The following is a 16,042-nucleotide window of genomic DNA, read 5'->3' as shown; positions in this document are numbered from 1 at the left end:
TACATTCATGAGCAAGAGCGATTATGTGAACAAACTATGACTCTGTGCCATGTACCTTCAACTCTGCCAAGCAATTACACCTGGCTCTGTGTTGTAAACTGTTCTAAATAATTGCGAAAATGGTGCATGCAGGCATCAGTTCTGCCCGCTATGTAATTGCCCCTTCAGGTGTTCTGTCAAGCAGCACTTGGTTTAAAGCAGGCAGGCAGCATGCCGCAGGCACTGTGAGATCTAGTTCCTGGTTAATAGTGCCTCAAGCTATTTCCCAGTCAAATGAAGGTGAGGCTGCTCTCCTAAGGCGAGTTTACTCCACTGTTGTTTGTTAGGCAGTCATCCACAATGAGGAGGCTCCCTTCAAGCATACGCTGAGACGGAACAGATGGCCGCCTCTACCCGGAGATGCCACCACAAAGACATTGCACACTCAGTTGGTCCGTTCAGAAGCTATTATTAGATCTAGTTTCAATAAGCTACTTGTTGTTATGCAAGGGATCATCATGTTAATCTCCAATTTATAAATTAGGATGGTCAGATTTTGACAATGTTTTACTTTAATGAGTAAATGAGTAATACTTATGAAGGTATAATTAATTGCCTTGTTAGTATGCCATATACTATACTTCAATGGGTTATTAATTTTTCTATATTTATAATAAAATTAAATAGATTAACAGGAAATAAACCATAAAAAGTGCCTTTTTCAGCATTTCAGTTTTATATATACTATAGTAAAAACCTTTTTTTTGTGCTACAGCACTTCTCGTAGTACTGAATAGAAAAGTACAAAGAACTGTTCCTTTAAGGGATTCATTATAGAAAATTTGTTAATTGCATGTGATTCATAAGATAAAGCCTCAACACTTATTTCAACTTGTATTAACATACAAATACACTCTACAGTCTTATGTGTTCGTGACAAGGTTTCAGCAGGAGCAGGTGGAGGGCACTCTGCCACATGCTGAACCATCCATCTGTTGCTGCCAGCCTTCACGTCACGCCAGGTACACAGCATACCAATACACCAAATGCAAACAAGCCCTGTGCTGCATTTTTGGAACAATAAGTACATCTCAAACTCCTGTGAGAAGAGAGATCACAGCCAAGACTTCAGATAAAAACTGACTGTTAAGCAGCAAAATAACTGACAGATTTGCTGGCTTCGACTATTTCATTCAATTTCAAACTGACTTTTTTAATGCTATAAAGGGAAAGAATACAAATATCAAGAGAAAAACTGCAAAAAAATTTGCTTGTTTTTGTGTGATTGTATGCAATAAACACATTAACAAATGACACTGAATAGTAAACAGTTATCTTTAATACAAAACACACAAATGGAAACTGTACATTAATAGTTTTCTTATTTAAGAATTTCAATATATTAGTCATAAGCAGAAACAAATGCTACATTTGAGGGAACATAGTATAGTAAAGTTTCCAGTACAGAAACCCTGATAGCCAAGTAAGAAAACTAAATTCTGTTGATCCATTTTCCAAAGTTTGTCTTTGTATTTATATTTAGTTTTGCTGCCTAAACTTGCAACTAAAAGCTATAAATGAAAACTTTTCAAAGACTCAGTCACTGGCCGTGACATACAGTATGCATTCATTTCATCTTACTCTTCCTCTGGGCATTTTCCACATCTGTGAACAGCGACATCTTCTTCACTTTTTATACAATCAAACCATACTGTCTGGCAGATAATCCTGAAGGGAAACTTCTTACACATATTATTTAACAAGCTACAAACCATCCAAACTCAAAGCTGCAGATTCACCTCTTAATAAAGACATTGGTGCTTGTTGTTAAGGTACACACCCTTGCATGTAATCTGAGAAGTTGCAACCTGCATTAAATATTGCTGCAGCCAGGGCATCATAGCACCAAAGCTAAAGAGAACCTTCTGAATATCTCAGAAAGCCCAAATATTCACAGTTTACACAGAATCTACAAGTGCATCTCCATGGAATACAAATACAGTACATAGTGTTGGCCTTGTGGATGAGTTGATGTGCAGACAACTAAAAATGACCACCTAAGTGGACCTTTTGGGAGTAAGATAGGAGCAACTTTGGAACATTTCAGACTGACAAGACTGTCATACACAATGTGGGGAATACATGCACAAGGACATAGAGAAAGATCAGGTTGAGTAGTAATAGAAACCTTAGATGCACACGCAACTACCCAACTAGACTGCATGTCTTAACAGCTGGCATCAGTTCTTGATGAGGAATCTTCATTTTCTATAATAGCACATTATAAGGAATGGATGGAGGATTAGTTGAAATGACCAACACTGAGTAATGTTGAAGATGACAGAAGCTGCAAAAATGCTCATTGTACAAAAACATAGAATTTGCTTTAATATCTAAATATATACATCTATTTCAGTTAGTCCCCAATATATTGTTTTTCCTTCATGAATTTAGATCAGACCAAGAAAATGGATCATCAGAATGACTTTTTCTTTTTCCTCTCAGAGCAGTTATTTCTGCATTGCTATGGAAATAAACAAATAGGAGCAAATCATAGTAATAGAATAATATTTTTAAAGGCCTTTTTTGGAATCCATGTACAATATTTACATTTCACCAGAATATATCTCATACAAGGAAATGCTTTCATTATAACACTTATCAGAAAACATATTTCATTAGCATGAAATGTTATCTTAAAAATATATTATTGACAACAATGAATTCATATATTAAATTAACTATGTTTTAAAAGTAATCAGAGTAGGAATTTGGGTCTTTTTTTATTTTTTTTCAACCACTCTTGAACGGAAATAAAATAACTTCAATTACCCTTTGACATTTTTTAAAATATCAAATCATACATGTATTTTATCTTGCAATAAAATCAGTAAAATACATTTTATATACCTCCCAGACACACAACAGTAACAGTGCATGATCAGATACCCCAACAAGTCTCCGTAATCCCTTGTGCAAAATAAACTGGGCCACCAAACTCAGAGCTTCAGGCTTTGACAGCTGAGACTTGTGAGGATAAAGCTACACAGAAGTCTTGAACTGCAAGTGTAAGTTTTATCAACGTAGCTACTTGAGCAAACTATGACTGGGAGTTTCAGGAACATGTCTGATCACATCATAGATGGTGGTGTGCATGTCCTGAATTGACTCGAGGCGAGCAAGAGATCTGCATGACACCTGGAAAAAAGTGGCAATTTGGAAAATGCAAAGCATAAAACAAACAAGAAATTAGCAAACATGCTTTTTCTTCTATAAAGATACAGTATGTCACAGTATGTAACATGTTACACACCTGTGCAGATTCCATTTTCCCAGGTATGGAGACAAACTCATAGATGCCAAAGTCCTCTTTTGCATCCTCGTGACCTGTTTGATGCACATTTCTCACGTCACACCAACATTTATATTACAGTAAGGGCAGTTTTAAAGTCATAAAGTCAAACTTTACACTAAAAGCAATATAATTCAACAAACATGTGCTTGCTTTCTGTTAAGGAAAGGAACATCCTGAATAAAAATGTCAGGATCTGCTCAAATATAATTGGATTCATACAGAGTTCAGTTTGGGGGACTGAAGGCAATCACCATCATCAAACAACCCCATCATATTATGGCTACTGATGTTGCGATGATGCCTTCAAGTCGCGGCCACCCTGAGCTCCATTAAGTAAAATCATTTATCCAAGTTATTTATTTATTCAGCCATCAAGCTATGAAAGTAGTCTGACATGTGCTTATTAATTTATATTTTAACCTTTCCATCTTTTTTTCATTTATCATTGTTTCACCAATGTTTTTTTATAGATATCTTTTTCTTTTCTTACATCTGGTCTTACAATCTTTTTGTCTCTTGAACTACAGGTACTGATGTAAACCACTATTCTGTAGAATGATTTGTTGATATGTGGTAGTGGATTAATTACAAATGAATTGTCCTTTAGGATCAATATAGCTGTCTGAATCTGAGTCATTTATCCTGACCTTGTTTACTTTTCTGCTTTAGTTTCCTCCCATCTAAAACCTGTTTTTCAGAAATGACTTGGACTATAAAGCAAAACCAGAATCCCAGTCATCCATTGCTTCCTATAATGACACCTCCTGAAATACAATGGCAGATGTGTTTATATATAAATAAAAAAAACATACTCTGTTATATGGGTGTCCTGAATGATTAAGTGTATGTTGGTGGTGTTGGAAGTTAAAACATCCATAGATATATCTGGAAAAAAAAAAGTTTACCTGAACGATGTGGTCGTTTTTGCTCTGAAAATGACCTGAAAACAAAAATTCAAAATAAGCTGTAAATTAAAATGTGTGCTTTAAAGGCATTGTGATGAGCATCTGTGGATTTAGTGTTTAAACGACGTACCTGCCGTAAAGGTTTACAAGCACTGTTGAGATCAGAGCGATAGAAACAATTATTCACAGATTTGTAACCAATGAAACTTTTAACATTACCTTGACTCATTTAAATGGAGATGTTATTTTGCCCTGGTTGCCTTCAGTTTGACTACATTTGCAAGTTATTTACATTTCTGAGTAACTTCTGCATGTAAAAACTTCAGCAGAAAACCACTCTACCCGGAAAAGATCAGAATTTTACAGCCAGAATATTCACATCTCAGCTCAGGCCTTTAGATTTCAGGCTTTGATCGTGTTAAACAAACTCATGTCAAAGCAAAAGTAAGATAACAATGTCTAACCTCTTTTCGGGTGGCATGTTCTCCTGAGGAAAAACAGCAGCATACAGCCAATGATAAGCAAAGAGCTGAAAACAATGGCCAACAGTGGAGAAACAGATGCGCCCTCCTGGGTGTGCTTCTCTTTCCCTGTTAATAAACAACAGTGTTACGAATGATACGAACAAGTAAGCTTGCAACATGGTTCTGTGGACCGCAGGGTTGGTTTACCTCAATTGTTGTGTTGACTGGATATCAATACAGCCATGTTTTTCAAAAGATCAACATACAGTTGTTGACTTGTTAAACTGCATTTTTGTTGACTACAATATACAAGCAATTTTAAACTATGACAATGTTAGCATTTAGCTGAGGATTCCATGTGTGGCATCACTCCTAAGCTAAGAATATGTTATTTAATTAGATCTTAGGTTTAATGAGGTACTTAGCCATAGTCAAAGCAAAGCTAAATATCATATACTGCATATCTTTTGTGTCGGACAGTTGTTTACTATGTCACTGCATACACAGTGGCTGGACTGTGAATTAAAACTCTGCTAGTTTAATCCCAAAATAACAACTCTGAGACAGTAAAAATGAATTGTCAGCCTGAAAAAGGCACAAAAACCACTTAACATTTGCTAAATTAATGCCCAGCACTAAGGTGTCCAAAAAGTCCAGACAGACTCAGCTGATCATCAGTATACAACATGGACTATTGTGAATATTGATATGGAGTCACACAGGTGTTCTTTGGATGAGAAAATAGCAACAAAATAAACAACTGGCTGTTGTAGAAGATACATGGTGTGAAACTCAAAATATAGGCCATAGTATTCGCTCAAGTATCCTGCTTCTGCTTATCTAGGCTACATCCACACTGAGTCAGAATTGATTTTGTTTCTTTAAAAATTTCCAGATACAGTATGTGTCAGGCCTGTTATTGGTGCAGTAATGCTGCCACATGAACACAGAATAACATGTGGAATAAGCACATACACTGAATTTTAGCCAACATGCAAAACAGAAGATAATGGAGAATCAAGCTAAAAAGGAGACACTTGTGTGGACTGACGAGTTGTAAACACACAAAACAATGGCATTTTCAAATTTATTCACTTTTAGGACTTAGTTTTAAATATGACCACTTTTGGGCTCCCAAAATGCCAGTTCCTTGTGGACAAGATAAAAAACTTTCACAGATACACCTACTGTAAACTAGCCTCTGTGTGGGGATGGTCTATAATGATAGCATGTCATAGGTTTAAATAAGAAATTGTTCTTAATGACTTGGCTAGTTAAATAAAGGTTAGAAAAAAAATTAAAAGTCCCCCTGTCAGAATTCCTCCCTGATTCTCCAGACTGAGAACGCCCTGTTTTCTGAACTCTGTAGGCAATGACTGCTCATAAATACTTTTTCTTTTTGGCATTTTAACTGTTTAAAGCATCAAAGCTAAAGGGGTAAACCTGTTATTCTTTTTTTTTCTGTAAGGTAAAATTGCAGTCTTCATCAAAGGAGACAGGTGGCTTTAAAACAAGTTTGTTGTCCAAATCCACGTCTGGCAGCAAATAAAAACAGGATTATATTAAGAAACTAGCAAACATTGCAACTGCCACAACTCCTGTCTGCTTCTTCAAACTATCTACTGTTCACTGACAATGTATATGTATGTCATCCAACACCACCTAAAAAAATTATATTGTACAGTTCTGCATCTACAGAATTGTGTGGCTGTTAAATATTTTTTAAAACTGTCATTATTAGAAGATTATCTTTTAAAGTTCCTAAGAGATTTAGGTGTCAATAAGAAATAAAGTATACATGACATGTTGACTCATCTGGCAGCATTTTAAATCATAGCCATTATCAGCAGTAATCAACAATGTTCCTGTCTCGGTATCACCAAGACAACATATCTATGTCGCATTCAGCACACAGAAACTCTACATGCTATAAAACTTAGTCAACAAATACAACAGCTGTTATCCACTGTTTACTTTCCCAGCCACAGAACTCTATTACAGACTGCAAGCACTGGAACCTAGTAACAGAGATAAAACCTTAGTTTCATATTAACCATGCATATTTCATGTTTTATGCATCAACTGCTTTCACAATTTAATTGCTGAATTGCAGAATAATGCTCCTCCTACAGTATTTTATCATCCCATCTGTTCCCAAAGCCAGCCAGTCTTTGTCATTGGCACCTAGGATCTTTCAAAGCTTACCAAACTCTTCTGCTTTTGGCATGACACACTGTTTACAGAGTGTTTTTCTTAGAAGATTCCCAAAACCTACCCACCCTCTGCTCCGTCTTGCCGTGTTCCGCCCTCTACCCACCTGTTCCTAAGCTGGCCACCACCAGCGTAAACTGGGCCTCATCCTGTTTCTGTGTCACATTGTTGAAAGCGCGGCACAGGTACTCTTCAGCCTGGGCCAGTCTGTAGGAGCGCACCTCCAGTCGTGGGCCCTCAGTGATGATCTGTGTCCCATTGGGGCTTTTGGAGATCCAGACGTAGCTGTTTGGAGGATTGGAGTCGGCCTGGCATTCAAAGAAGACAAGCTGTCCGGGATTAATGGTGAACACCTGTCCTGTCCGAAGACCCTGACCAGAATTCACCTCTAAGTTGTAGGGACCATCTGTGTGAGTCAGGAAAACATGTCAGTTTGCTTAAGCACAATACATACTATTTCTTTTATGAACTGTCTCAATCTGAAGCATGGTAGGCTAATTTTGCTTTTGTGTACTGTTGATTGATATTCCAATAGCCAGTGAGTTTATAGACAAGTAAAAATGGGTCTCAAGAGGTAAGCCGGGACAGAATATTTACAGGTTTTGAGAACGTTTAAGGTAAGGACAGTATGTAAACAGAAGTGATCATTGAGTAAATATGGCTTACGTCAGTCAGTTTACATTGTCAGACTTTGGTGAGATCAAGGATCAAAAACATTCAGCTAGCTTATATTACAGTAGTAACACGTGGATTCTAACTTTAGATAAACAGCACAAAGTAAACTCTTTCTTAGCAAAAGTTTTAATGCATTAGATGAATGTTTGGTCCACTTTAACATCTGACTACAGGTCACAGGTTTGACAAGCCGGATCAAAATGGATGGATAGGTGGGTTAAAGTGCCAGTGAACACTGACTTCAATCTCAATAGCGCCTGTGGGGTCCATGATTCAGTGATACCGCACTTTACATAAAAACCACAAAAAAATTATCTTAGGTCTGACCAAGGAATACATGTATTATTTTCAACACAGTTGAGGTCTGAACTGTATAAAGACAAAAGATTCCAACTAGTGTAAACTGCATGACTGAGGAAGTGAAGCTACTAATGCTAGGCTATAACCAACCAGCTAATGCTAATGCTGCCATGACTTCAATGAGGAATTGTTTTCTTTGCTGAAGCAAAGACCATAATGTTGTAAAACTTTAAAATTAAGAAGATGCTCCACCTTTGCACTGCAGACACTTAAGTACATTTACTTGTAGAATTGAGTCAATGTCGCTTTGCAGATTGATTGGATAATATGACAGTACTCTCAATTATGCACTGCATGTAAGATTTGCAAGCCTGGGGTTTGGGGGATAAAACTAGGATCAATCACACAATCCTTTCTTTTTTTTCATGCCAGTGATGCTTGAAAAGTTTATGCTTACTCATTTTTCTTTCAAAAGTAATATTACCAAAGCAGAGCAACAAACTATTCAGTTTAACCACATACTCATCATTGATCAATTAAACCTGAAATACGTGAATCCTGTTACTTCTGGAACATTTTTTGCGCTGCGAATATACAGAAAGAGAACTTCGAAAACCTGCATGTTTCTACTGTAGTTTGCACATACGAGTTTTTCTATATTAACATCTAATCAGCATCTAGATTAGCATGAACAGCAAGCAGTATGCCATGCATGTGTACAACAATTCAAACCAGCAGTGTGCTTGGTCACAACAAATTGCTGTGTACATGGTTGCCTACAGAGACCTTAGAACTCACCTTCTTAGGTTTCCATTTGGGTCAAATGAGATACATATGCACACAAAGTACAACACCTGTAAAGATCTTATTGTGTACAACGTTATGACAAATACCCTATCTTCTGTATTTAATGTGGTGCCCAGTCTTGTGCATATGACAGACATTGTATGTTCCATGACCATCTCTTTCCTCTTTTTTGAATGTGAATAAAACCATTAGGAACATTAATGTAAACGTGACACTTGCCTTAATAACTAAATAAAGTCACTATGACAAGTTAATGAAGTAAGAAGTGGTATGTCTCTTATGTCTGAATGTGACTTCAGTGACGTTTTTTAAAGCACAAAAAAATCCATTTTTTAAATAGATTTAAACTCTGAATAACTAGAAATATTGTTACAAGATAGTCACAACGTACATTTACACTGCCAGCATAAGTTTATTTTTTGTCAAAGTACTTGCATCAATAACTTAAAGATAATGATGCACATGGACTTAGAATCACGAGTTTCATGGAAATTAAAACAGAAATTTAAATGAATTTTAAAGATAAGGTTCTTGGTTTACCCCCAGACTCACAATATCAGTAAAGCATTATCAGTGCATCTACACTTTTTTTGTGGTAGAACAGAGAAGCCCTGTGAGATAAGTCTGCTCCCATGCAAATACTTTCCATAATATCCACGTGTTTTCAGCTGTCGGTAAGCAGGCTGAGCTCATAGAAATTTACATATGACCAAATACTTCCAGGACACTGTGCAAAAGAGACAGCTCATAGTTAGGCGTACTCTGTGGCTTGTTAGTACGAGAGCTTTAGGAGAAAATCTTCAGAAATTGCTGGAACTTAATTAATTAATTGTGGGATTTGGATCAGAGTTAGGGTTGTCCCATTTCTATATTATTTAAACTATACTCCCTGTTGTTCAATATAAGAAACACACGTAAGAGTTGTTTATAGCTTCCCAGAAGCGCCCACTTTGCAATGCTCTCAAGTTCCTGCACTTTTTCAGTGCTGAGAGGCAGACTTGAAGTTTTCCAAAAACATAACAACTCGTTAAGTTAGCTCAAGCCGGAAGGGTTATGAAAACAACCAATTCCATATCACACTGAATAAAGTGCCAGACAGGATCAATATCAAAGGAACATGGGTGAAAAGCAAAGACAACAAAGCAGATTTTTACAGTCTAGATTTTCAAAGGCAGAGCAAAGCTACAGCACCATCATCAACACTGACCACCACAACCGAAGCAGTCCACATCTCAAATTGTTCTATATATTTCTGATGTTACCACTAAGGGGAAGAAAATGGTTGTGTTATGAGACGCAGAATACAGAAGTTTGTCCGGCTTAATAGCAAAAACTTGCTCTTTAGTGGCCTGTTTGTGAGTAGCTATTAGCTTTGCTTTCCAGTCAGAATTCTACTCTGATTCTCCAAATCTCTGGTAATCTACTGCAGGTACAGCACTTCAAAAATACTTCATATAATTCCACATAAAAATTTGAAAATGAACTACTGTATTTCATTAAGTAAGTAGTGTCTTAGCTTGTTCAGTTGCTTTCCTAAAACTCAGTGTGGTCTCTTAAAAACCACCACAAATGTTCAAACATTTAATGTAGTTCAAATTTATTCTGGACATCTGAAAAAAAAACAAAAAACAAAACAGAAAATAATTTAAGTTGAAGGGGTTTTAGATTTCTATAAAATAGACAAAAAAAAGGTGGACAAATCAATTCTGGTACTCACAGTACACACTGAGTACCACCGGCCTGCTGTCTTGGCCCTGGCTCACTGGATTGCTGGCCACACAGCGGTAGGTTCCCTTGTCCTCTTTTCTCACAGGACTGATGAACAGTGTAGAGTAGTCATGGGTGAAATGGTACCTTTCACTGGGAGCCAGTCCAACATTATCCCTAAACCACTGGTACACAACTCTTGTTCCTCTCTCAACAGAACAAGTCCAAGTCACATTTGATTTGTCTTCTATGACTGCATATGACGGGCTCTTCTCAATGACTGGAGTAGAGACAGGGACTAGAAAAACAAGAAAAAAAAAGACACATTGGTCAATTTTGGGGTCGTGTCCAAACACAAATCATCTGATCTGGTAACGATGTAACTCACCATCTACTGTCACATGAATAGTTGCCTCTTCCTTGAAAACTGACTCTGTTTTGTTATGAAACTGTATGTTGAGGCTTAGATGAAAATCCCCTTCATAGTCTTGGTTTAATTGTTTGATCAGCAAAGACACATTGGGTTTTCTGAAGATGAGGTTGCTGCTGTACATCATGTCAGCGATTGAAGCTGCTTTGGTAAATGTGATCAGTGTGGTCCTGGCACCATTCAGCTTGGTGTGAGACCAAGTTCCCTGGATCTCAGCTTCATCCAATTGAAAGCGGGTCTCCACAGACAGATGCAAGGACTCCCCTTCAATGCCATGATGAACCAGTAAAGGGATATAGATGAATTTGCAGCTGACCTCTGAGTTAGCACAGATAAGAAAAAAAAAGAATTAAAAAGGAGAGAAACAGAGGCTGTTAGGTAACTTAGTAAATCTTCCATGTAAGATTTGGTTGTTATTCAAAATGCATTGCTTGAGTTTTAAGTATATTAATGGCTCATTTAACCCGGTGATTCCAAACAATATTGGTTTTGAGATTAATCCTGAAACCAATACAAACATATTCTTTTTTAAAACTTGATGTGTTTTAATGTGTGATTTGCTAGACTTATCAAAAAATTGTTTAAAATGGGCGAGTCAGTATAATTCTTTCAGGTAACAGGACTCAGCTGCAGTTTTGGTGGCTAAGGAGAAGGCTATTAAATAGTATTTGAGAGACAATTAAATACTTTTGTGCACTTGAGGACCAAACAGCAACCTGCACAACAATAATATATTAAAATCCATCAGACACTGAGCTCTTTTACACTCGTTTGAACCACTGTATTCTTTCTTTGTGCACTCTTTTTTTTTACTTTTCTACAAAAATGACAACATAGGTTGGCTTCTGTCTTTTGTTTTTTGAACCTGTGTTTGTGTGTTGAAGTAAACACTTCACAGGGCGATACGCCTTGTTGACTGTTGGGACATTGCCAGGCTCCAAACCATCTGTTTGTGGCCAACACACAAAAGTGTGCATCAGTCAGCATCCTATAGTGGTAATGCCACGGTCTTGGTTTTGATTTTTTTTTTAAATTAGTCTCACTTCTCTTATCCTATTCAGCTTTCATTTAACTTCCTGTTGTATTTTGCTTTTGCTTCCTGTGCTTGTTTCACGCCTATTTTGTGTTTAGACCTTGAGTGGTTGTAATCAGTCATAACCCATTTTACATCTACCTGTTTCTGTTGTTTACTGTCAGATTCTCTGTTTCATGTCACTAGCTTTCCAGCCTTGATCGCTTGAGTTTTTTTCTTGTAAGTGTATTATCTCAGCGTGTTCCTACTTTTTTGCCTTGCTCTTTTTTCTGATATTTGCTTCTAGATTTTTGTTAAACCTTAAGGACTTATTTCCAGCTTTTTTATCCCTGCTTTGTTTGATAAACAAAGGCTGTGTCCTGTATGGGTTCCTCCACCCTGTCAGCCCATAGCCACCATCATGTTCATGTAAAAACTACAAACAACTGTTCTCTTACTGGATGGATGTGGTCCTGCTTGGTTAATCTGATGGGTTAAAGTTTGCTCATGGCTTTGGTAGATTTTTTCCTCCTATCAACTGTTGAGACTTGTTTTCTTATTGAGTGGCTGCCATGTTTCAGTTTCCATTGATTTTCCAGTTGTTTTGATAAAATATTTGGTGTGTCAGGTATTTAGGGAAAGGGAGAGAATTTATACATTTTTTAACCAAATTCACATTTTTTTCCATCAGCTTTTCCACACAATGTAAAAATTAAATAATTCATTAAACTTCCAAAACACAAATCACCTTCGAGTTTCCCTTTCAGTGCCCTCTACCACTATTTATTTAAAATATGGGGTTATTTGGGTTGTATGACTTGTTAAAAAGAGACATAAGGGATAGCGTTGTTTGGGTTGTTGAATGGCTCTCTTGCAAGTTAATTTTGCCAAGGTTAGATGCAGGGCTTGGGATTTTTTATACAGCTTTTTATGTTACTGTTTTTCAAAAAAAAAAAAAAAAAAAAGCCAGCAGGAATCTACTTTATATTATTATGTTATTACTGATTAAAAAAAAAACATGGATCATATGATGCTGGCCATTGTTTTATTTTTGGCAGATCATATCTAATGTATTTTCTAATCCAGGCTGTTCCCTTTTGTAAATAATGTATGGCATGTTGCACATTAGTAAGTCAATTAATTGATCATTATAGAACCTTGATAAATAAAATCTGAACAATAAAATAAAAGATGAGATAAAAGAACAATAAAATCTGATCATTTAGCAACTTATGTTGTTGTGATTATATATTTTGTTTTAACCTTGTTGAATTGAAGTTTTAATGCATACATTTCAGAAAAGCGTCACTAAACTTATTTAGCATGCATTTTCAATGATAAAATAGTGTTAGGAAAACATTTCAGACTCCGTGTTATTGGTCAGAATGAGTAAAGGTGGCAATGTGAAAGCAAAACTGAACATTTAATCTGCATCCTGCTGTATGCTGTCCATGTCCTGAAACTGTTGTGAGTTAATATTGACCTAGCTTAATACAGGGTGTCATTGTTGTCAGATATGGTTGAAGCCTGCCTGATTCTGGCTTCTCGCGAAACAAACACTCAGACTGTCTGAAGTAATTACAAACACTGTTTAAGCTGGTTGCTAGGAGTTTGTTCACCGGTTACATGCTCAAAACAGACACCTTAGAAATGTCTCAAAGAAATGAAGAGCTTTCATTGTTCTTTAGCAGATATTGTCATTTCAACTGGAATCTTTCAGTCTCTTACTCAGTATTACCCACTCTGTCATGTAAATATGAACTCCACAGCCACATCGCTCTCATATATCTTTAAGACAATTTCAACTTAAAAAGTAAGGTGAAATAATGGGGTGTCTTTGGATGTCGGGGTGAGTTAAATGGCAGCATATAAGTACGCAGTTATGGTGTGAAATAAACTCAAAAATTTGTAGTTTTTATTCGTAGTTCTTCTTTTAAGGTCCTCTTTGTCCTTTTGTGAGTCACACTTCTGTTTGTGTATCATCTCTCTCAGTTTCAGAACTGAAGAAACTACAGGACGATTGTTATGAAACAGTTTCCCGTAATTTCAAATCCTCTTTGAAGGAAGTGTACAGAAAAGTATCTTTCGTCATGTTTCTCTGATCTCTATTTGTCTTTGCCATCCTCTTGTCTGCTTTTCTCCCTGGCCGATCCATATTTTCTCCTCCTGACCTCAAGCTGGTGTCAGCCAGGTTTCTGGTGCCCAAGTTGCTCATGACAATAGATCATCTGTGTGTTTGGTGTTATGTCCTAAATAATACATGCAGCGCAAACACTGCGACACAGTCCGCTCTCAAGCCCGCAGGCCAGTTTCTGTGTGTTTCTGTGTGCAGGAGTGTGCCTGTGTTTACACCAGCTGAGAGTTTATGAAAAACCAGAATGAGGGGAAGTGTGCCCAGCCCGCTCCTTCACTGATGTCCCCAAACAGCATGGATATGGTGGTGATAGAGAGGAGATTACACTGACAATAGGCTTTGAGGTGAGAGGATATCTCAGTTTAGTAAACGTACGCGCACAACATTGAAACGGCTGCATGTGGAGACCCACCAGCACCTGCTCCTTATCACCCTCACACCTATCCCAGTTGTTTGGATACTAAATAAAGTCGCCGAGCGAGTGTCCAAATACCATCATCCTCTGTTGTTTTTCAGATAAGACAAATAGAATTTTTCATGGTGGGTTGATGATACAAACATCGAAAAAGGAGAGAGTCCACAATTGGGGGACTTTTTGCAATTTATCACATGTGAGAAAGAATATTTCAGACTGTTATCTCAGAGTCACAGACCTGTGGCCTAGGTGACTTCTTCTTTTCACTGGTTGCAACTTTTTGTCTGCCTTTGCAACTAGCATGAGCAGAAAAGCTAATTTTGTCAAGTCACGATGTCCTGACTGTGGCGAGGTCATGCAAAAGAAACCACTTTGAAAGAAACATTTAAATTGATAGTAGAAATATGTTAAGTTTGACATCATCCAGTGGGAAAACATACATTTGATGTCCCTTAAATGACTAATTGTGCCAAATAAGATCAATTTTGTGTTTTTCATTTATAAATTATGCAACTTATTTTAAAAGCTGCATCTTTAATCCATGAAGGCTAATAAAGCGTAAGGTTTCTGTCAACATTTTGCTACTCCACAACACCAAAAACACTGACCCTGTACTCAGCTGAACTCTGAGTTTTGCTCTACCAGCCAAACAAACACAGCAACCCCAGTAACTGCTATCCTAGCACCAACACAACCCTGACAACTCAAACACGGCATCCCACAACAACAGTTTGACACCCATTGCTCACCTGTTAAGACACACAGAACAGAGCAGATGTACAGCGCCGTTCTTCTGGTGTCCTCCATGGCATCTTATCCTTTAGGAATATGTAGGACTTCTGACTGGCAGGCAAGGAGTGAGGGATGTAGGACGAAGGAGAGAAGAGGAAGAGGTGGTGATGGAGGAGGAGGATGAGGAGGAGGAGAGAAATGTGACTGGTTGTGGTGACAACATTTGCCAGGGAAATAAGAGGAGCTACAGTAGCTTTCCTGCTGGCAGCTATAGGCCCCTCCCATGTGACACTGGGAGCAAAGAAGAGGTCCACCTGGATAACACACACATAAAGAATTCCCCTTAGGGTGAGGCTCTCATTCTGTAAAAGAGAAACTGAGACACAGAAAAAAAAGCAAGTTGAGATTTTCTTTACATTATGGTGCACCAGCTGTCTGCTGCTTCAGTGCCCCTGGCTGTGAAACAAAACTTCCAGCTCCTCACATCACTTTGCTTTTTTTAAGCTACAGTGCTGTAAGGGGACACTACAGTCAGGAAAAAGCTATTTTACCTGGAATAATGCTGTAAGGCTGGAAATAAAAGGACAAAAATGCAGAGACTGATACTGGTGTAAAACTGGCTGAGGAATGCAGGTGCCTTAAGGTAAAAACTTATCAATGTGATATAAGTTTTTTTATATATATATATATTGCTTACACCCCTCAGGGAAACATGGTGGGACAAATGTTCCCAAATTTAGAGAAAAAAATTTGTAGTTAATTCTTATTTCACCAATTATTTATTGTTAAAAGAAACGACAATTTTAGCCTACGTTATAAGCCTTAAAAAATACATTTTAATTGATTTCCATGTGAAGACATAAGTATGGATATTTCTTTCTTTCCTCTAAAGACACTAGAGCTAGAGTCCATGAAA

The 16,042-nt window shown here is 37.3% G+C and overlaps 1 protein-coding gene across 1 annotated transcript; it reads right to left on the bottom strand.

Annotated features, from left to right (window-relative positions):
- Positions 1-1,296: 1,296 nt before the first annotated feature.
- On the bottom strand, positions 1,297-15,308 carry hepacam2 (HEPACAM family member 2). Its single transcript, XM_041967209.1, has 9 exons — positions 15,144-15,308; positions 10,792-11,151; positions 10,414-10,701; positions 7,021-7,320; positions 4,704-4,829; positions 4,370-4,391; positions 4,240-4,274; positions 3,293-3,366; positions 1,297-3,177 (listed from the first exon to the last, which is right to left on the bottom strand). The coding sequence occupies exons 1-9, from the start codon at positions 15,199-15,201 to the stop codon at positions 3,067-3,069; spliced, it is 1,374 nt and encodes a 457-aa protein (XP_041823143.1). The 5' UTR covers positions 15,202-15,308; the 3' UTR covers positions 1,297-3,066.
- Between the last annotated feature and the right edge of the window lie 734 nt (positions 15,309-16,042).

This window comes from Melanotaenia boesemani, chromosome 17, assembly GCF_017639745.1.
Source record: "Melanotaenia boesemani isolate fMelBoe1 chromosome 17, fMelBoe1.pri, whole genome shotgun sequence".
In the NCBI taxonomy this organism is placed as follows: Eukaryota; Metazoa; Chordata; class Actinopteri; order Atheriniformes; family Melanotaeniidae; genus Melanotaenia; species Melanotaenia boesemani.
The sequence above is the reverse complement of the archived record's forward strand: the minus strand, read 5'-3'. Positions and strand labels throughout refer to the sequence as shown.